This window comes from Chanos chanos, chromosome 4 (assembly GCF_902362185.1).
Source record: "Chanos chanos chromosome 4, fChaCha1.1, whole genome shotgun sequence".
In the NCBI taxonomy this organism is placed as follows: domain Eukaryota; kingdom Metazoa; phylum Chordata; class Actinopteri; order Gonorynchiformes; family Chanidae; genus Chanos; species Chanos chanos.
The window spans coordinates 35,643,536-35,665,719 of NC_044498.1; the positions used below are offsets into that span (position 1 = coordinate 35,643,536).

The 22,184-nt window shown below is 41.8% G+C and overlaps 1 protein-coding gene across 1 annotated transcript in view; it reads left to right on the top strand.

The window, feature by feature from the left end:
• Positions 1–22,184, top strand: part of inpp5a (inositol polyphosphate-5-phosphatase A) — a 113,701-nt gene that overhangs the window by 44,239 nt on the left and 47,278 nt on the right. The window contains exons 5-6 of the mRNA XM_030771387.1: positions 14,891–14,954; positions 15,898–16,001. Of these exons, the coding sequence (XP_030627247.1) occupies positions 14,891–14,954; positions 15,898–16,001 (168 nt within the window). The remainder of the gene's footprint in view (positions 1–14,890; positions 14,955–15,897; positions 16,002–22,184) is intronic.

Here is a 22,184-nt window from a genome sequence, read left to right on the forward strand (position 1 = left end):
AGCGGACCACCAAAGCCAGTGCTCATCAGGGTCCAGCAACAAACGTTAGCTTGGCTCATTAACAATGCGGCATACCACCTCGGTTAATTAAATACCCAAAGGTTGCCTTTGTTTTCCTTATTTATTCATTATTGACTGGCATTTAATAATTCATTAAGCTGAGGCATTAGACACAGCATCTCAGGCTTTGATGAACAACCCTCAAGTGGAGAGTTTGTCCCAAAACGGGGGGGAAACAGAGGGATACCAGGACACTGCACTTTTGAGTAGTAAGTGGTTAGAGCCATTGACCTGACTGTCAATAGATTGTCATGGCTGTTGTACAACACCAAGTTTTTTTGGGTAGGGGTGTGGGGGGGGGGGTGTGTGGTAAGACGGAGTACTATGAGACTACTAAACCAACAAATCACATAAGAGACTTTTGTGATACTTTGTGTCTGAAGGTACATAATAGCTTTATATTAAGGATCTTTAAACCCATCTGTATCTGCCTGTGGTTCACTCTCTTACTCTCCTTCAGATTTTCTTTCATTTGTGTCTGGTCTAATACTGAATTTAGCAGCCGCAATTGGGCCACGGACGGCTCCTTAATGGCCGCAAACTTGGTTGGTATTCTGCCCGTCTTGGAAGTCGCTTTGCATAAAAGCGACTGCTAAATTAATAAATTTAATGTCACGTAACTGAAGAGATTGTTCAGTTCTGATCAACACAGAGGAGACTTTGTTGTGTTGTGCTCATCACACAGTTGCAAACTGCCAGTAAAAGGAAACTCCGTACAGTTTGGTTTGGCGAAAATAATATGCAGCTAATGCTCTGAGCAGATGGACCTGATTGTTTGGTTGTTTGCTCTTCAACTGTGGACTGAGAGTATTTTGCTTGCCTCTAACAGTTCTCTGCAGTGAAAGGGTTGATTGGAAAGAGATGGATCTCCCTTTTCAATTACTGCACAAATCACAAATCACTACACCACACTCAGTGTCTGTCAGCATGTCCCTTATTAACACAGGCTAATGCTAAAATATGGAAGTGTCTGCAGCAATTGAGGTGACTGTTAGCTCAAATAAGAGGAGAGCTTTGGAGCAGCGACAGGGTATCAGTCTGAGACACACAGAACTCCTTCTGTGTCGTTAGGAATGAAACAGAGCCGACGGGGATGTTTTTAATCCTATTAGCAAAACGTCACTGAGGAGCTGTCCTGACACGAGTTTCTCCAGCGGTCACTTGGTGGCCCTGAACATATCCGACGAGAAAAATTAGCAGATTCAGGTAGCGAGAATGTCTCAGTTTCATGGAAACGCTCTGTTAATAATAGTGTCTTCATCTCATTTCTGTCCAGGCTTATATGTGGTTCTGCCAAAGCCAAGACCTCTGAGAGTCCACCAGCTATTCTGTGCCGAGCAGGGCTACCCAGCTCGTTTGTTTAATACTTACGATCACAATTACTTTAGAGGGCTTTTCAGAACAAGAGAGAGAGAGGAACAAAGGTAATAAAATAACACAATTACTGTTCGGTTTCATTCTAGAGTTAAGTGCATTTTTATTGTCTAAGTTTTCTTGTTTCCCCCCCCCCCCTCCCTCTCTCTCTCTCTCACTCTCTCCCTCTCTCTCTCTCTCTCTCTCTCTCACTCTGTACTACTCCACTGACCGCCATTTTGCCCCTCTTCTGGGAGTGTTCCCTCCCTGCCACTTCTCATCTGATATCGTCGTAATTAGGTTTGGTTCTACAAATCCGATTTTTCCAATTGGGTTAGCCTCCTCTGGAATTGGAGAGGTACCTTGCCCATCAGGGGCAGGAAGTTAATCTGCTTTTGTCAAACCCATCCCACCTCCTGCAACAGCCACTACCACAGCGACAAGATCGTGTCAAGTTAAAACATTCGCCTGTCACCGTGGACGCACTTGTAATTTAACCCTCGAGATTTACACACACACACACAAGTACACACACACAAACACTCAGAGGCACATGTGCACACTCACACACTTACACACACACACACTTGCACCCATGCACACCCCAGAGCCGCTGTCGTCCTTTGATCTGTACCCCCTCTCCTTGTGCAAATAATGACATTTGAATCGAGCATTAACAGGCTTAATTAGTTTCAAATTGTCATTTTAATTTACACTGATACAGTATTGATCACACAAGCAGAGATTAAGGCCTTTCGCTGGGGCGGATGATGTGGAATTAAACAGGCCCTCTGAGGGAGGGGGGTGGGGGGCCTCCTGGGGCCTGCCGGGCCCCGTCCCGCTCCGGCCAGAAGAGGAATGATATTTCTCCGTAATGAACTGGCGGCATGCGCCGACATGAATCTGCGAGCGGCCGGAGAAGGAGAGAAGTAATGGGCTCTGGGTAGCTGTAGCGGCTTATTCATTCACTGGCATGCACCAATTCTCCAGTGATTCATCCCCCCGGCTTCGCCCTGCCATCCACGCGTGTGCCTGCCACACACCGCCCGCCTGACCTTTCACGGCTAAAGTGTGTATATATCCCAGCCCGGCGGGACTGTCCCTGGGCAGGTGCCACATGACGGAAAACAGGAGGAGGGAGCTCTTCTGGGACTCATCACTGTGCAATCCAAACATTCGGAGAGAGGAGGGAAAATGTGTGTCCGTGATTCCCTTTCACTGTTTTCACGCCCGCCTCTCTCTCTCTCTCTCTCTCTGTCTCTCTGTCTCTCCCCCTCTCTCATCCTTGCTCATGATTCTGAGGGAAGGAGCGTGGTTGTTCCTCAGGGGGCTAAGCTCAGGCCTCCAGTGATGTGTCACGTACGGTTGGTTAATATCGTGAAGAAATCGTTATCTTAAATCCGAGCAATTTCTCAGCAGGTAACAGAAATAATGATTTTTTTCCCCCCTTTTTCTTTTGCACAAGGGCTGGCCTGGGAGTGATTACTGCACACAGTAATGTCTACATATAAACCTGATGTCACATCTTGCAAAGCTCTTTAAAATGAGTCAGACACTCATTGCTTTGTCAGTGGTGTGGGTTAGAGCCAATGTTCATTGTTCTTCATTTGAACTGAACATGAGCTGATGGATGCGTTTCTACTGTAAAATTACTAAATTGTATCAATCTTTATATTAAAGTGAAGGTATTTAAATGAGACATTTGTAATTGGGGCTGATATGAAATCGACGGAGCATTTGCTGATATGAGAGTGAATTGAAGTGAGGGTGTTTGAGAGATATATGTTCTGCTCCGAAGGGTAGGTTGACATCGTCTCATCTCATTGTATTACCAACGTAAGAAATGGCGTAAGGTGCAAGCCATTTCAGCAATGAATACCCCGAGCGGTACCCTTATCTCCTGCCAGGTAAATCTTTGGCAGTTGCATCCTGGGAAATCTTCAATACTCATAATGGACTTGACAGGGCCTTGGGTGTCCCTGACTGGACCCTCTGCACCTCACTGTCATCCAATCTGCTTATTCTAATGCTATTGCATTGTTTAGTCAACCAGGTGTCCATTTACATCAACCTATAACCGCACAACCACACCACAACGGCACTTAATCGAATTAGCAGATATTATGCTGCACACAGTGAGCAAATACAGACTGGACTTCTCATACTTTTCCATCTCTCCCTGTTTCACTCACTACATCTTTTCTTTTCCAACGCAGAACTGAAATCGAGTCATTATGACTCGATGAACATGTTTTTCGCTGATGTCCATCTCCACATCAGTTCTAGTTTTTTGGGGGTTTCTTTCCTTCCCACTTTTTATTCCCCTCCCACAATTCAGTTTAGGTCACTTAATGTCTGACAGTTAAATTCTACTCTAAAATAGATCTGCCCATGGGTATGGCATCACTCACTGTTCCAGGACACGCTGGCAGGCTCACATCATGGAGAGCCCAGTTCTGGTCGATTCCAAATAAAAATCTGGACCAAAAACTTCACATTCACATGCTTGGAATTTGTAAGTCATGTGTCTGTCCATGAGTGATCTTTTGTTTTATGTCTTAACACTTCAATGCTATCTCTTAAAAATAAATTAGTCTCATATGCCTTTCCCCCTTATGATTATAGAATGATAAATGCTCATCAAATCACTAAAATTGTTTTAGCCCCTCGTTTTCAAATAACATTATACATGCACGGGGCAATTGATTTTAAATGGCTCTTAGCTGGGGTCAGGGAAATCAGCAATGTCTTTGTCTCCTCCCCCCTCCCTGTGCTAATAAACTGGGGGCCCATAAAAGAGCTGGATGTTCCCAATGAGGCGGTGGTCTTTCTTCACCAGCTCGAACCTTCTCAAATTGATTTTTGTCAGGGAAAATTAATATAGTCTGTTCAAGGTTATGGGGTTCAGAGGCAAAACGTCCTCTCACAGATGAAAAGCACTTTGAAGTGCTTTGCATATCAGCCGCCACTGAACTAGTTGTGGGAAAAAAAAAGGCTTTTTCAACTGCTTTTCTTGCTGCCATGGATACAGAAAATCGGACATAATCTGATGTCTGAGTTCAAAGGGTTATAAAACATTACAGCATAAATCTTTTGCGTTTGCGTTAATTTGCTGCGCTACTATTTTTTCACATTCCCACTAAAAATTTCCAAAACCCACCTATGAATGTTTTCAAGAGTGTCAGAATTGTTACATACATTGGAAATTGTGTAGAAACAACCTTATATTTCCATTGAAGACGTCCTGGATTGTTCCTTCACCACTCATAGCAATGCAGGATGGATGAGCGGAAAAGATGGAAATGTCTTAGGAGAATATGACATGTGATGGAGCGGAAAGTGTCCAGAAGGAGCAATGTTTGAAACTGATTAATCACAGTGTTGTTTGTGTATCCATGGCCTGAGTGAGAGAATCAACTGAATGGGCGTCTTTCATTGCCCACCTGGCCTAGCACATCTGCAACCTTCACATGAACTTATTGGACAGCATGGAAATACTGTCTTATAAAGACATAAAGTAAACATAACCATATTTTAGGATGTAATTTTTTCCTTGTGGACTTTAATCACACACAAAGGCAGCCCCAGTCATCAGCAGCTATGCAGAAGTTCAGTCCACAATGGCCTGTTTGTGTGAAGGGTTCTTCAACTAATTAGAAGCTCATTAAAGGATTTTGTAATTAGATTGCATGTTATGCTCGTTTAGTTAGATTCAACTCCTTAATTTTAACAGTCTAATGTCACATTCCTGTGCTTTGCGGGAAACATCTTGCAGTGTTCCCTCGCCTTGGCCTAAGATGAAGGGTTTCCACAGTTTTCTCAGAGCACTTGGAAATTGTCTCGCAAAGTATCATCTGTGTCTCTTGTGGTCTTGGATTTAAAATTTTTCTTAGTTTCTCTGCAAACAAACCTTTGAGTAGCCCTTAAATTCATTACAAATTTTAACAGTAACAAGAACTTTTCACTTGATTCAACGAAGGCTCATAAAATTTCTGAGGTAGACGTTCAAAATGATTGAAATAGCATGCCGTTAAAAGGACAAATTAGCTGTGCTGTTCATCAGGGGAAAAAAAACCCTACTTGACTTATATTTACCCTCATACATTACTTCCTTAGATAATGGTAACATCACTGTATCCAGTCGATTTCACTAAATGTTTTTACTTTCATGTTTGTATGTGTTGTACACTGGACAGCCCTAGCCCCAGGTTGGCACCTGATCACAAAATCCTCTGTCTGACTCTTTTTTTTTTTTTTTTTTTAATATACTTCAATTTTTACAGAATCTACAGTGTTTTCTCAACTGCGAGTGTCTGCCTTCTACATATTACAGCACAGGCCTGTAGCTTGTCTAAATCCAAGAGTCTTAGGGACGGAGCTGATGGCGTGGGGGACCTAATGAACTGAAAAGACACCTGCCTTTGAAAAGTGCCCCCTATTCATTTTTATCATTATTATAATACAAAAAAATCCCAGGACATAATTTCGGCTATCTAAGAAAGCAAGCCTTGCATTTACATCAACTTTTGAAACGACCTTCTTGCGCTCCCTCTCACTCACCCTCTCTCTCACTCTGCCGATGCACTGAAGTATAACTAAGCTAGCATGGAGGATATCCAACCATTTAAATCAAGCTGCCTCAACTTTACATAACACATCATTGGCAGGACCGCGTTTTTACATAAAAACAAAGACGCCACAAATGCTGTCGGGAGCCGGGTCTTAGCGACAGCTAGCAACTGCGCTGGCTTTTTCTGTACCACTCTAAAGCTTCACGGGTCTTTGCTCACAGTTTGTCCTCAAAAAGACCCTTTTAGGTTTATCTGAGAGAAAGCTGCCTATTTTACCACAGAAAAAGATATTTTCTCTCCGTGGCCTCAACATTCAAAGTGGCCCTCAAAAAGGGGTTGACTAAACACAGTAAGTTTTATGTAAGAAGTGAAGAACTTTCAGGTTCTTTCAGGAACACTGCTATAGTCGATATTGGGACTGGATCCAGTCACGTGCGGCAGTATGAAAAATGTATTAAATGAAAGACTGTTGCAGGAACATGCTGTCGCCCTTTGGAGTAGCTGGGTGCAGAACTAGGGATGAAAAAGGACAAGGAAACAGAAGAAAAATGAGGAGCATTCAGATAAATCCCTCGTGCAACGGACTGATAGATAGCACAAAGATGTCTCACACCAGTATATTTTATTGTGGGGTACTGCAATAAACCTATATCCCAATCGGACAGCCCAGTTGGGGGCACTCTGTCATTGCAAGGCCATGGATGGCAAGTGTAGACAGCTGGAGACAGGGCCCAAATCAAAAGCAGCCTCCATTGCCCTCTGACTGATCACTGCCCTGGGTGACGTCACCTTTCATGTGACGCCAGACCCATCTGCCTCTTACCTGGTCAAACAGAAACAAATCTGGCCCAGCGGACAGTCCACGAAACATAAAATGATTTGTACTGTCACATAATGTCAAACAGTTCATACGTTATTATGAGAAGAACGTTTTAGAGTTGATAATGTTCTCGTGCTTGCTGTTCTGGAGTTGTGTTGACTCGGCCACTCCCTGTTCTATTATTTTGTAATAGTTTTATTCAGTCTCGAAAAGCCAATATTTTTTTTCCCTAGTAGTCTGTACACGCTTAATTCAATAAAAGACATAACGGATGATCCAAGGAACATGCCAGATATTAAATAGCATGATAATCCAGATTGATGAACATTCAACGTCAGCATTAAGGATGTTTTGAAAAAGCAGAGAAATAAAAATCAATGGCGCTTCTGAACCCGTCATTTTCCAAAGTATCTCTATTTAATGAGTGTACCTTCAGGAAAAAAAAAAAAATAGAAGTTGAAATATTCTATTTTAATTATTGGACATCTGAAGTAGAATATGATTTACATTAATGACCATAAGTATATTAAAGCCATTTTATCTCTGGCATCTGAAACAATTAAATAATGGATTTGGCCGCCTTGCCCGAAGAGGACAAAGAGAGAGAGAAGGTAATGTCATTTTAATTACTAATGGATGCCTTCATTGTTCTGCCTTTGATTTTTCTTTTTTGGCAAATCTAATAAGGCCGATTATATTCATCATCTCTGTATCCCCTTAAAGGATGATGTGATTAGTCTTGTCTTGCATATTTACTTAAACAGAGTGCTTATTTCCCACACCAGCCCCTTTAAATCACTGGTTTATTTGAAGATTGGTTAAGAGGGAGAATCATGGGAGATTGCATTTAACCAAAATAAGAGTCCATTGTCAAAAGCCCTCTCAAACAGGATAAACTAAGTTTACTAATGTGTCGTATTTACTCATTATTTCCGAAGTATTTTTTCCGCTTTAATGTCCTGTCAGCCACGTTTAGATGCAATATTCAGGAAGCAGTAGCCACAAATGGATGCAGGTTTTAGGTAATAATCGAGTAGACTCAGCAGAACGTGGCCTTACAGGTGACACCTCATCTAGGCTGATGTGCTGGTTTTATACAGTCGTTAAAGGAGAAATATGCTGAAGCTGCAGTATGGTGTAAGCAAGAATGTGATTGGAGTATACAAGCCTTAATCACTGCATTAATCAAACGGATTTTGTTAATGTAGAGATATACGGTTTCCTGTCAGACATCAAATACACAAAATTTATTGGTCAGCTCTGCTTAACTCTGGGAAAACTGCACCTCAATTTAATGTTTGAAGGATACTGGGGACAAACAAAGTAATGGCTTGATGTCTGTATTACTCTTGGAAGAAACAGTTTTCATGTATATTTGTCAACCTGCAATGCTGTAGAAGAAACAGAAAAGCCACTGACTTAATTTGAATAGAAGATTGAATGTGACAGAAATGTAATTTGGGCTACACTTATGTTCAAACATTTATCTCTTCAGTGTTTCACTCTGTTTTCTTTCTCTCTTAAATGTGAGTCTGTATGTCCAAAAAGGTTTGAACAGTAATTATTCAAACAAGACAACGTGATGTCAAAATACTTAACCGGTTTCACGAAGAATAAATCTCTGATGTAATACGGAGGATGGAAAAACGGCATGGCATTCTAAGAAGCTTCTTTAAAAGTATGACTCATATTATACATAGTCCGCTATGTTGTCTTTTTTTCCTTCTTTCTTTCTCTCTTTCTTTTTTTGTTGAATGTCATTGGCATGATGGTTTTATTGCTTTAGACCCCTCCGTCGGGCAGGTTAGAGACCGTCTCCTACAACAGATGAGTTTGGCAGGAAATTGGCAGATGGAAGCATCCATTTCACCGTTAATTAGAGGGTCCAGTGGCCCACCGACTGACAGAGTTCAACCAGGCAATGTAGTGGCTGCCAGCCCCCATCCCACACGCTTTATAAAACGCTCTTTAATTTTCCAGCACAATATCATTAACTTTGTAAGTGGATGAACACAATGGACAAGCAATTTAATTAACTTCTACCATTGGATGTTGGAAGGAGAGACTAAATGAAATTAATGCACAATATTTCCCCCGGCGAGGCGGCCAACCTTGGGACCGGGCCGGATTGTTGGCAGGTCAGGCTGGGCTGTTTGGATTGGCCAATTACGCCTTGTTTAGACCCATCCATAATATTTTCTGCAAAAAGGAAATAAAATCAGCAGCTCGGAGATCAATCATGTGTGCGCGCGCGGCTGAAGTTTGGGAGGGATTTTAAAATAATGAGAGAGTGGCTTGCTCGTCTGTACCCCACCCTCCCTCGCTCTCCTGTCAGACGTGGTCTTTACTTCAGTTCAGATTTCACAAGCTTTATGTTTAGCTTAGTCATTAAAAACTGCCCTACAGAAGCTGTCTAATCCATCAAGAGAATTGAGAAATTAAGGACATTTGAGTGTATATGTTGTGGGTTTTTTCCTTTTTTTCTTTTTCTTTGGAGAAAAAAAGATATGTTTTATATCTTGACCAAAACACGTTGAGTACCAAAACAGTAGTTTAGTTTTTTGGTGTATGAATTAATACAAGTTGCAAATACTTGTAAGATGTTGAGCAGCAGTGTCACCTTAGATCTTGGGTAAGGTATATACCCACACAAAGACACACACACACTCTGAAGATCATCTGACACACTACTATAACCCATACTCTTGTGCTCAGTGCTGAAATCTGTGTGTGAAGTTTAGTATCTTAAAGTAAACTGTAAAGTGAGAATACTTGAAAGCGTGTGCCTTTGGTCTTTCTTTCTTTGCCCTCACAAACAAACCAAAATCTTATAATATTGACCACAAAATGATGCATGCCAAAACAGAGGACCATACTGATTTATTAATTTACAACTTTAGTATTGCTTCGTACAAACATTTCAAATACATCGTCAGCCATACTGTCATATTGATTTACTATAGGTATGTAATCATCTCTGATCAGACTCCTGCACATTACCATAGCTGTTTATGGATTCATATTTACAACACTAATATGGATATTAAAGAACATGATTCATTATTTACCCTTCACAGGTCTACCCTTCACTTCTTTTCTGTATTGTAACTGCTCTACATTTTCAAGGTCTAGCCAATGCATTTCAAAATGTGAGATATAAGACTTTTACGTGACTGAATTTCGCAAATGATGCTGATGGTATGTAGAACGCAGACACGGAGCAGATGAGTGTCGCTCAGATCTAAGCCCTATGGGTCTGTTTTCTGGAGGGACTGGAGGGACGGCTCTCATAGACGGACAGCATCTCCTTCAGTTCTTGATAGATGGGTGGCACATCCGGCCTGCTTGCAAACAGCAAGCTGTGACAGAAGAACTTTTAATGAGAGTTTTCTCTGTGTATCCATTCAGGCTTTCCACCAGCCAATGAATAATAGACACTATGGCTCAATACCCTGAATACTCAATCAATCGGCCAGTGAGCAGAGCTTGGCAAACACGTATGGTGACGGTGGGGGGGTGGGGGGGGGGGGCGTGTTGGAGCCAAAGACTCTTCATCTGTATTTCTCTGCCTCCTCTATCGACATGTTTTTCTTTTTTTTTTCTTTCGCTCACCTGGGGTGTTTTCATTGCAGAGGATGACAAACACCCTGTTTGTGCAGTATTGGAGATGTGTGCAAAACTCCTCTGATGGAGCAATGCAAGTTCGGAACCTGAATAACAAGTGTTTTCCAGATCATACTGTGCCCCGATCTGTTTCTCTCTCTCTCTCTCTCTCTCTCTCTCTATCTCTATCTCTATCTCTATCTCTATCTCTCTCTATCTCTATCTCTATCTCTATCTCTATCTCTCTCTCTCTCTCTCTCTATCTCTCTCTCTCTCTATCTCTCTCTCTCTCTCACTCTCTCTCTCTCTCTGTCTCTCTCTATCTGCTAGTTGTTGAGTTGAGTTGTCCTTCTAAACTAGGTCTGTCTGGACCTTATGTTCAAGTCAATGGAAACTATCGTTGAAATTTTTAATGGGTTGGTAAACCTCCTATAATTACTTCTCATGTACTCGCGTACATTAATTTTTTTCCAATTATGACTTGGATATTAATGAGAAGCAGTGACAGGACGTTTATTAATGTGTTTAGTGGTTGTAAGAGTGCCAGATCAGATTTTTACCATTGACTGATGTTAAAATGGATTCTAACACATGCTACACCCACTTCTTGACAGCATCCATTTGACCTTTAAAATCTACACAAACGTGTGTGTGTGTGTGTGTGTGTGTGTGTGTGTGTGTGTGTGTGTGTGCAGGTCTTCAAGGCTTGTGTGTTTTTTAACATGGGACATGGCCACTCGACACTTGAGGTCTCATATGTGGAAATTGAGGTTTTTTTTTACAGCAGTAAAGCTTCAAAACAAGACTTTTCTCCTGGTATTTCATTCAGGAGACACCTCAAATAGCACCAAGCCTCCCTCTACTGTGGGGAGTGAATCTTTAACATGCCGTTCACATTTTATGATGACTGAAGGAAGGAAAATTGTTGTCCACCTTAGCCCAATATTGGCATGCTTGTGTTGGCTCTCTCTCTCTCTCTCATTCCCTCATTCTCAGTGGTGAAACCTCAGAGGGAGGTGTAGTGTCTTGGTAGTGGTTGACCCTTTCATCCTTTCTGTGTCAAGAGAGTGTGGGGCTGGACCCAAGGGAAAGACTTGTCTGCTTTAGAGAAACCAAGGTTAGAGCTTTGCAGAAAAAATGACTAGTTTTATGTTTGCTTTATGGCTCGTTTTTCAAATTGAATGCTGAAAATCCATTTAAAGGTCACGGAATCTCTGTCTCTTCCTACCCCGTAAGTGCACTACTCAGGCGGCAGGGGGGCCTGTTTCAGTACGGCACCGAACAACCCTGCATTTAAATCTAAGGGTTTCTTTTAATTCAGTTTCAATTTCTTTTTTTTCGCTTTTGAGCTCGGAATCATTTTCACCGATCTACTGATTATACCTAAATTTACGTATCTCGCCTTGTGTTGTCTGGCGGCGTTATGAGCTCCATATCTCTTGTGGAGTGCTTTGTCCGATCCGGGTCCAGATAAGAGATGACTTTGCCAGAACGAGCAATAAAACCTGGCTTTTATGGCGCGGTTATTGTCTTTCTGTCTGCAATTACAGCGATTAGTCATTTCCCTTACCTCCTCCTTGCCCAACGCGTCGCACTTAATAGAGTGCATTTTACTAATGGAAAATTAAGTAGCGCTCGTGACAGTCCGGTTTATAAATATGTAAAATATACTTTTAATTATTTCAAGTGAATCTGGCAGGTAATCAATAATATGGGACGTGACAAACATACGCTTGACACTGCCCATTGTAAAGCTACGGCTAAAAGATAAGCGCTTCCTGTCAACGCGGTCCGACTCCAATTAATATTTTGAAGCTGTCATGCAGCTAGACAAATGGATTAGTTGCGCCCTGCTAATATAATAGGTTCTTCATGAAGACTTGCCCCTGGACCGGGAGGAGGGGACAAGTGAAGGGAAAACGAGGTAGTTGGTTTGAACTCTGACGTTAAATATTTATTGGAGGTTGTGTGTCGAATTTTTTATGACGGCTGAGATTGCCGCTCTGGGCGCAATTGTTTATCATTTATTTGAAAAGTTGATTAATTGAAATTTGTTTAAAGTAATCATGTCTATGCCATTTGCGGTGATTGCTTTAGCAGGGGTTGTGGAGTAATCACTTTGTGTGCTCGCCCGAACAAAGTGCTGTTGGCAAACAGTCGTTGCATTATAATGTCAAAGTCTCCGCTTATGGCAAATGCGGTCCTTACGCTCTGAACCTTTAGATAAATCAAGGCAAATAAGTTCTCCTTAGACCTGTCCAACGGTATAACTACATAGTCAAGGCTCATGTGAACTCGAAAACAATTCAGGCCGACCTGTGGAAGTTATTCATTTGAGACATCCTGTTAATTTTTGCTTTACTTGCACAATAAATCCTGTATTTGGATGATGGATGATTGTTGATTTACATGGGGAATCACTGCTGCAATCTCTGCATATGTAAATTGTTATAGTTCTAGCACTGGTAATGTGAGTGTTTCACTGAGAAGGATGAAAAGAAGATCAAACGGACATTGGCCACATTAATTTGTGATTTCAGGCAACCGTTAAGTAGCAGTTTCTGTCTCACTTGCTTACACAATAATGCATCCCTCTCTTTCTTTCTTTCTCTCTCTCTCTCTCTCTCTCACACACACACACACACACACACACACACACGCACGCACACACATGTTTGTTCACTGGCAGTTTGAGGTGAAAAGGAGCATAAAGAAAATCAAACACAAATAAACAGGATCCTTCCTGGAAGCTGTCCTCCAAAATTGACCTTCATTCCTCTCAGCTGACACTCTCTCACTTTTTCACACTCCTCCTTCAAAAAAGAGGAAGCTGAAAAAAGAGAAAGGAGTGTGTGCCACGTTTGGGTCATGAGACTCTGGTCTCATCAATTAAATGTGCGACAGCGTTTTCCGTTGGATGATCTTACATGTCAAGGAGATGGGCAGAGCCTCTTGTTTGTGCTTTTGACAAATCAGCAAATGTTTAATCTCAAGATGTTCTGCTCTTCATAAATAATGCAGGCCGCGCTTTGCCCAAACTCTATTCATGCCTGTGTGTGTGTGTGTGTGTGCGTGCGTGTGTGCGTGTGCGCGTGCGTGTGGATGTGTGTGCGTGTGTTAGGCAAGTGTTCCCTCGTCAATCTACACCGTTCGTTTTAACATTTGAAGTGGTAGAAACTAAGATTTTTTTGAGAGATGTCATTCGAAGAGTTTGTTTTTCAGGTTCTTTTTTTTTTTGTAGCTTTAGAGTGGATGTGGAGACTTGATGGAGAAGGATGAAAACAACATTGTTGATGGCTGTAATTGGATGCAAGAGCTCAAGGCAGATGTAGTTATTAGTCCAATAGTATTGGTCTCCTGGACACTGTTTGAACACAGCCCAGGAGTGTGTGGGAGCGATCCAGGGAGCTCTCAGACTGTCTTTCTCTCTTTGTGTGTGTGTGTGTGTGTGTGTGTGTGTGTGTGTGTGTGTGTGTAAGTGTCTCCGTTTCAGATCCCCTCTCTCACACTCCTAGAATTGTCCATCTCTAATAGGTCCTACCTCTCTGTTTTCTCTCCTTCTCTTTTTTTTCCCACTCTTTCCTCATGCGGAGGAGGAAGTGAAGAGACGCAGGCAGCAGGACAATTGAGGGAATTAGTCTGTAGTTCTTGCCGTTGCTTCGAGGCTCTGGGAGCAAAAGAAAGCAGTTCTTTTCTTTTCTGGCTTGACTTGAGAGCGTCAGAGGCAAAAAGCCCCTCTTAGAGAAGCAACTAGTGAACTGTGAACCGGATCAAATCCCCAGGACGAGTCTTCTCTTTTGGCCTCTCTCTCTCTCTCTCTCTCTCTCACTCCCTCTCTCTCTCACGGAGTTTGTTTGGGGTCTGCAGACTGGGAAACTGTCTGATTGTTCAGTAAAAAAAATTAAGAATATAATCCTATTGAAGTAAATCTTTGGTCATGCTAAACTCGGACTGTGCTGTTCTGAAAAGCCAAGATTACTTTGACAGATTTGGGTCCATCTCTAATTTACATGTCATATTTCGAGAGGGCTTTGAACGCATTACAAAATGGAAAGCTTTGGACTCTATACAGTCTATGAGATCACACAACTATGCCATTCTTGGTCAGTTTTTTGGCTGTTTTTCTCATTGTGTAAAGTTAACTGTGAGTCTTTCATAGTGTTATGTATATATTAATGGGGTAAGCGGTGTGTTGAAAAGTTCAGTAAGACCAGCATCATTTCTTTTTAAATTTCAAAGAACAACAAATGAACACTGCGTTCTTCTTTGATCTTTAGATCAAAATACATTATGTTTTGCAGAAGAATGCACAGATGAATAATGGGGTTTTTTTTTTATGGTAGATGTGATTGCTCCCTTTGGTTTGTCTTTTTTTCTTTGTCCGCAAATTCTTTGTCTGAAGCTCTGTCTTAATATGCTGAAAACTAACCCTTTCAGCTTCAAAAAGATAAACTCGCTGTTTTTCTTCTTCCCTTTTTTTCAGGCGCTGGGGAGTTTCTACTTTCTTCATGAATCCTTGAAAAACATCCACCAGTTTGATTTCAAAGGTGAACCATCTCATCTGTGTTTCCTGACATACTCATTTCGCTTAGAACCAGTAATCCCATCAAATCCAGTTGCGGTCAAGGTTGGTGTAAAGGAATATTATGAAACATGGAAATATGGAGAGACAGAGATAGCCATGGCGAATAGTAATGCTTATTAATATTGGGATTTAATTCATGAGATTTCCAGCTCTGGTAATAGTGCGCTCAAGTTATTGGACAGTTAGCTGCAGCCTCATCATTGGCCATGGTCAAAGGGCACGAATCCCTGCGGTCACACTAATTAAAGCCACTCCCATTACGCCAGAGTCAGCAATAGCGGCCGTCACCCCCTTGAAGGACGGGTTGAGGGGGGGTATGACCCCCCCACCCACCCACCACTGGACACACTCCCTCCTCCTTTTGAGTAGAAACCTTCATGTATTAAATGTGAAAGTAGCCCCGGAGAGATGGCTCTGATCACCCACTCCATCAAACACATAATTCAGTTTGGGTGTGCTAATGTCTTTGGGAATATTTTGTGCGTGAGCTCACAGGCTTGGTTCAAAAATCTCCGCGTTTCTGGTACAGACTCCTTTTAAAGTATGTTTTAATGTGGCCTCCATAGAAATCACTCCAAATGCTTCAAATTCTGTTCAAGCAGTTATTTATTTATTAGGCTTTCAAAACGCTCTTAAAAATTTGTATCGCTTAAAAGTTAGGAACAGAATATATTGATTTTGTTTTCAGTCTGGAGCTAGTTTGTCATCTGAGTGGTCAGTGGCTGTTTTAAACTAGGCCAGTAGGTGGAGCAGTTGTCTGATGAAGGTTTGATTTAGCGGCTGAACGCACTTCACTTAAAGCTCCAGTGTTTTAGAATTAATGGACATTATGAATAAACTATGTGTGATGGGCAGTTATCCATAAAGTGTTCTCATATCTCTCCATGTTCTGTTTTGTCATTCAGCCAAGAAGTTCAAGAAGGTGGTGGGGAAGGAGATCTATGCTGACACACTGGAGAGCACCTCCATGGTGGAAAAGGAGAAATTTCCGCAAAACTACTTCCCTGAGGTGCGTTCAATAAGACCTGCATTTACAGCAGGTTTTGCCTTGAATGTAATAAAGTTCTTTAACTGAAGTTGAACTGCTGAGGTAAAATAGAGTAACCATACATACATTTCCAAATACCACTGCTGGAATTACACTACTCATTTTTTCATGTGTTTTTGAAAGTTAGTGTCAAGTTTCTTTTTCGTCGTTGCATTTTTTTATGCCAACTAGTTTTATAAATTAGTTTAAAATGCCTATGTGCTATGTTGAGACAAAATGAGATTTGATCATGTGTCCTTAGGATTAAAATGCTTTGCTCCATAGAATAGTTCTAGATGTATTAGATTACCTAGAATATTATAATATACCCAGAATGATTAATCTTAGTGTCATACAATAGAACTGCAAATCTGAATAATAACACTTTCAGTCAGCAAAGGACTGCATTTAATTGACTTAAATGTTGCCAAGAAAGAATTGCTAACAATTTCACAACGCACAGTTGTACAATTCTGGCCATGCTCATTCAAAACTTTACTGACAGGGGAAAAACAGCAGGGAGGATGCTTGGACTTGAAGGACAAAGTATAAATATCTCATGGATTAAATCCCAATATTACTTTGCTGTCAGAAACGCACATATGCTCCTTTGATCTGAAATATCATACAGCTTTATGCAGGTCCCAAGTGTGTGTGTGTGCGTGCGCGCGCGCGCGTGTGTGTGCGTGCGTGTGTGTACGCACGTGTGTGTCCGTGTGTGGGTGTCTGTGCCATGTTGGCTCCATGTCGTAGCTATACTTTGAGCAGAGGGTTGATTGTCTAATAAAGAGCGTGACGGTCGGTGTGTCATCCCCGTTCACCAAGCTCATCTGTTAGCCACGCTCTGACGGCCCTGGCCCACAAATATATGCAAAAGAGATGGATCTGGCCTTTCAGAGACGTCTCCCAATTTCCCTCTCTTTCACACATACATTCCTCCCCTTTATATGCACAGACATTTCCACATGATCTAAAACCAATTACATTGATTGAGTCACTGTGCCATTCGCAATAATTACCGGAAAACAAGACAGGCAAAACAACAGCAAAATGAAAAAGAGGGAGGAGGATAGGGATGAAGGGAGAGGGGGAATGAAGAGAGAGAGAGAGACAGAGAGAAAAAGGAAAACAGAAAAATGAGAAAAGTTTGTTCATTGATTTATGTCTCTTTCATGACTGCGTTATGAATCTCAGATGATACTCAAGAGAACAGCACTTGAGATAATGTTAGCCCATTTAAAACCAGCAGATTTGTGTAGTCGGACCTGACTCTCCCTCTCTCTCTCTCTCTCTCTCTCTCTCTCTCTCTCTCTCTCTCTCTCTCCCCCTCTCCTTCTCTTTCTCACTCTCTCTCTCACACATGCAGCCCCCTGTAGTGAGAAATTGGTTGTTATCATAGATCACGGCAACAGCTCAAACCTCTTATGAAAGATGAATTAATTTCACTAATGCTTTAATGCAAAGCTCTCATGAGAAAGGCTGGCTGGCGATAACCCCTGTTTGGTCCTGGCTTCCTGGGGCCTGATTTATGCTGTCTTTTAGTAGATGAAACCGCCTGGATTCGCCATCCATCTGCTGCCTTAAAGGAATCCTATTAACAGCAGATCTGAGACAAGACGAACCGCCAGCAGGTCCAGTGCCGTTCCGCGGACCCAGTCCTGGGTTTTAAGTGTGTCAGGACCTGGTCCTTCTTGTACAGGTGTTTCTAGTCTCGTAGTCAAAGCAAACAGGAGAAGATGTGATAAAGCTGACGTCGCAGGGTAAACATTAGGAATTATTTGTGGCTTTTGTTTTTTTTTTTTAATTTATTTGAACTTTTAAAGTAAAAAAGAAATTACACTGTTGACAGCTCCCTGTGTTTTGACTAGATTCAGTCCATAGCTGTAGAAGGGTGGTTTGGGATTCAGACTGTCTTAATATAGACTTAGAGGGAGAGAGGATGAGAGCCAGAGGGAGAGAGATGGATGTCTCTGTTTCTCTGTTTGTATTCTGTCTGATCAGGGTGCCATTAATATGCTGTCACTCTGTCACAAGCTGATGACATCATTGCAGGGGAAGTGCCGTATGTTCAAGTGACAGCCGCGGAGCTTTACTAGCAGTACAACAAGGAAAAAATGTCACATGTCCTTGTGTGCGAGTGTGTGAGTATGTGTGTGTGTGAGTGAATGTGAGTGTGTGTGTGTGTGTGCTCGTGTACTTGACTGTTCCTAAACTAGGGGGACTAAAAATGGATCTGTGAGTTCTTTGTCTGCACTTTATAGTCTAATAATGAACTATTATTGGCTGTGATTTGTATGTAAATACAATTAGGTGTGTGTGTTTCTTTCTGTTCATGTGAGTCAGTGAGATTATGTGCGTCTTTGTGTATCTCAGGCAGTTCATAACATTTGTGTCCCATGCTATATGTTTATCTATGGGTCCATCCAGTCCCCTTGTAAAGCTACCAGGATTTCCTCTTGCTTTCTCTGACCCTGATTCCCCTTAAATAAGCTGTATACGATTACACAGATGCCACACCTTCACTGTATGCAAAGCACAGCAGGGCCCTGCTCTCCCTCAGCTGTGAGTTATGGCTTTAAGTGGTAGCCAAGCAAAGGAACAATATTAATTGGAAAACTGAATGAGGAGGAACTAGACCAAACATGGGGCCACATTTCCTCTGAAAGGTCGTGGTGATGGATTTGGCTAGCTGTCGTTTTCGCTCTCTGTCGTCAATCCTTTTAGCTGCAGCCTCCGTCCTCTGTTCATTTATTACATTTGTTATTATTTATTTATGTATAACAGGCTTGCTATGCCCTTATGAATGTCTGCTTTAAGCCCGGAGTTTTGAAGGGTTGAAAGAACAACTCACTATCAAGTTCGAAAGGTCAGCGTCTTTGGACACAGCAGCAATTCCATTTTGTCCAGCTGGATATTACATTATAAAACCCACAACACACTTCACAAATCTGCAGCATTCACTTTCAAAAACATTTGGGAAGTGACATGGCTTTGATTGTTTTAATTCCAACTGTGAACAGGACAAATTCTTCTCAAAGGATGAATACGATCATCTACGTTATGATGTTATGACTTATTGAGTATGCCGTTGCTGTAGTAATACAGTGTGTCTTCGTAAGGATTTCACCTAGTTTTTTTTCTCCAAACACACTGATATTTCAGAGAGTTGATGGTATTACGGGGTGTTCCACAGCTGTTAGGTTTTGAATATTTTAGATGATTGAATTGAGAATGTCTACAATTATTGCCCCTTTGTGATGCCTGGGCCCTGTGGTTCTTTATGCTGTCTCACAACGCGCGCGCACACACACACACACACACACACACACATATATACATGCACTCTGGCTGGTGGAGTTGTTCTCTTGTTTGTTATGACCCTTTCTCTTGAGCGTGGATGATGGAGGAAAGATAAATGGATGGGCTTTTGTGCCTCAGCCAATCAATCACCAGTTGTGAATATTACTTATTACTCACAGTGCATTTCAGACCCAGTCAGGGAAGCCCCCCCACCCCCCCCAAACATCTTCAGCAAGCTGCCCTGTTATTTATGTGGGGGTGGGGTGAGGGGGTCGTTCAAGTGCGGTGCCAGAAAGGTCAGTGGCTAAGAATGTTCTGGAAGTGTTCCCCTAAACCGTTTGCCCAAGCCCCGCATGACGTGTGTGACATTTGATAGAGGTGAGAAGAAAGAACGTCCAATGGTCGGCAGACGAGGAGATTATGGACTGCCGCTTTCATTCGTTCTGATCCAAACGTCCTTTCAATGGGCTTTTCGCCCCGTCTTCCTCTCGGTCGCTTTCATATTGGTCACCGAACATGGCTGGTAGCCACAACGACCCAGCCTGGACTCCTCTTCGTCACTGTCATTGGCTGGAAGACATCATCGCTCATGGAAGGTCAATCTATCTCACCTCCAACCTCCTGACCTTTACAGACTACATCCACCTCCATCTGCTCTGGCTCTCAGCTGGGCAGTCCAGGTCTTGGTGGGGAGGGGTCAGGCGTCATTGAGTGAATTCTGTGTGTGTGTTTTTTTGGGGGGCAGTTAGAATGATTCTTCATGAGGAAATTTGATGGAACTGAACAACAGTTGTACTAGACCATTCCCAATGTTAAGGTCAAAGGCAGCAAGAACCAAGCTTTTATCTTTCATCAGTTTACTTCAGTTCTTATTGGTCAGAAGTTTCTGGGTCTTGTACAACAGGGGGAAATTTCTGTATCTGGTATTATGGGTCCTGGTGAGTGAAGTGTTGCACAGGATAATCATACGTTTGTGCGTTTGACCGTTAAGATGGAGTAGTTGATGAACAGTATATCCAACATGTCCTAGCTGAGTTGTCATATTATCACATCAACAATGTCTAACTGTCAGGGAAAAAAAAAGAGTGTCTTTGTCTTGGGAATCACTTTTGCCTGACAGGGTATGTTTAGATGAATGAAGTCGCTCTCTTATAGAACATGCCGTGAGGGGTCTCAGGCAGATTCCATAATTATGTGACTATCATACTCCCAAGCTGTCAGGAGGCTGGAAGTTAAGGGCTCAGAGGTGGGTTGTCAAGGCAATGATGGATTGTGATGCTGCGTTTGTAGTTAATGGCTCTTTAGATTAAAGTTTGATTAGATGCTGGTAGGACCATGCCAGTTTTGATAGTCCTTTGGAAAGATGTCCCTAACCCTTCACTCTTCGTCGCAGTCTTCATCGCTCATTCTTCCTTCCCTCTTTGTCGCAGTCTTCAACGCACTCTTCCTTTTTGAAGTGTGGGCACATACGTTTTAAGTTTTCTAACTTAAAGTCGGAGGATCGGTTTCCTGAACAGTTAACATCATAGCTATGTTTCAGATGTCCATGTTTTGGTTTACTGTGAAAAATTTGCTCAATTTGCTGCTTGTAAGATTTTTTTTTTTTTTTCCTTCAAAACATTCCGACGCCTTATTCGGATCATTTCAGCTAGCAGCAGCTCATTTTGTTTTTTAAACCAATAATTTGTTTGTGTATTTGTCAGTTTGAAGTTAAACTTTGAAGTTAAATGAATTTAGAGTTCCTGGATCATTCCGAAAACATGTGTTTTCAGTAGATACAAACTCGTGCAAAGCATTTGAGGTCATTTTCTGTTTAAACGTTTTAGTTTGTCCTATATTTTTATATGTCAAGTACATTGGTTAATTAATCTATAAATATTGTCTAAACATGTTAAAAAGAAGACATAATGACCAGTGATCCACAGTGTGTGTGTGTGTGTGTGTGTGTGTGTGTGTGTGTGTGTGTGTGAGAGAGACAGAGAGGGGTAATTGGTACCATACATCCCACCAAAGAGCACAGATTAATTCTGTTGCGGTATGCTAATGTGATTGAATTGGATACAGTTAATCGTGTCCTAATGCAGACTGAAGGGATGTGAGATGCAATCAAATACCCCTCAGCCCTTTTCATTTGCATCAGAGTTTTTAAATAAAATTAGTCAATTTGTAATTATACGACCTGAACCTTAATTAGTTTATTCATCACTGCAGTTAACTCCCCATTAGGAGATTCTGGAAAGCCTCCTTGTATATTTATTTATTTATTCTGCTGTGCGTTGGAAATGAGGACGGTCACAGCATCAATTTGTCTCTCATTTAATAATAAGCTGTGCGACCGAAGCATGTGGTTTATGTACGTGCTTAATTTTAGAGCCCTGTTTTGATCGTTTGAGCTGACTGCAGTTTGCAGGGAAACTACAGGAGATTGTGATAAAACGCAGCAGTTCAAAGCACACATGCGGAGAGCCAAACGCTCTTTCAAAATAACTCAGGAAAATCCTAAAGATGTGCAACTTGAGGAATCTTGCACGCAGATGTGATATCAGATATCAAAGTCTGCGGACTCTGTAACACATATTACGAATATTCCGGTCCTCACAGAGAGCACTGTCTACGACGGAACCTTTGATAGTATTTCAAAGCCCAAAGGGATTTCCTACCTTAAAAAAAAAAAAATCATGAAACAAAGCTTTGAGTTACAGTCTCACAGTCTGTTATTGGATAACATTTCTTTTTTAAGTCGGTCACAGTTCAAGAGTTAAATGACTGGCTGCTGGCTGTATGAAATCTGACATGGAACTTTTCCTATACCCTGTTGTTCCGTCAACATAATTATCATTCAGACAGATATGGGTGTCTCCTCTG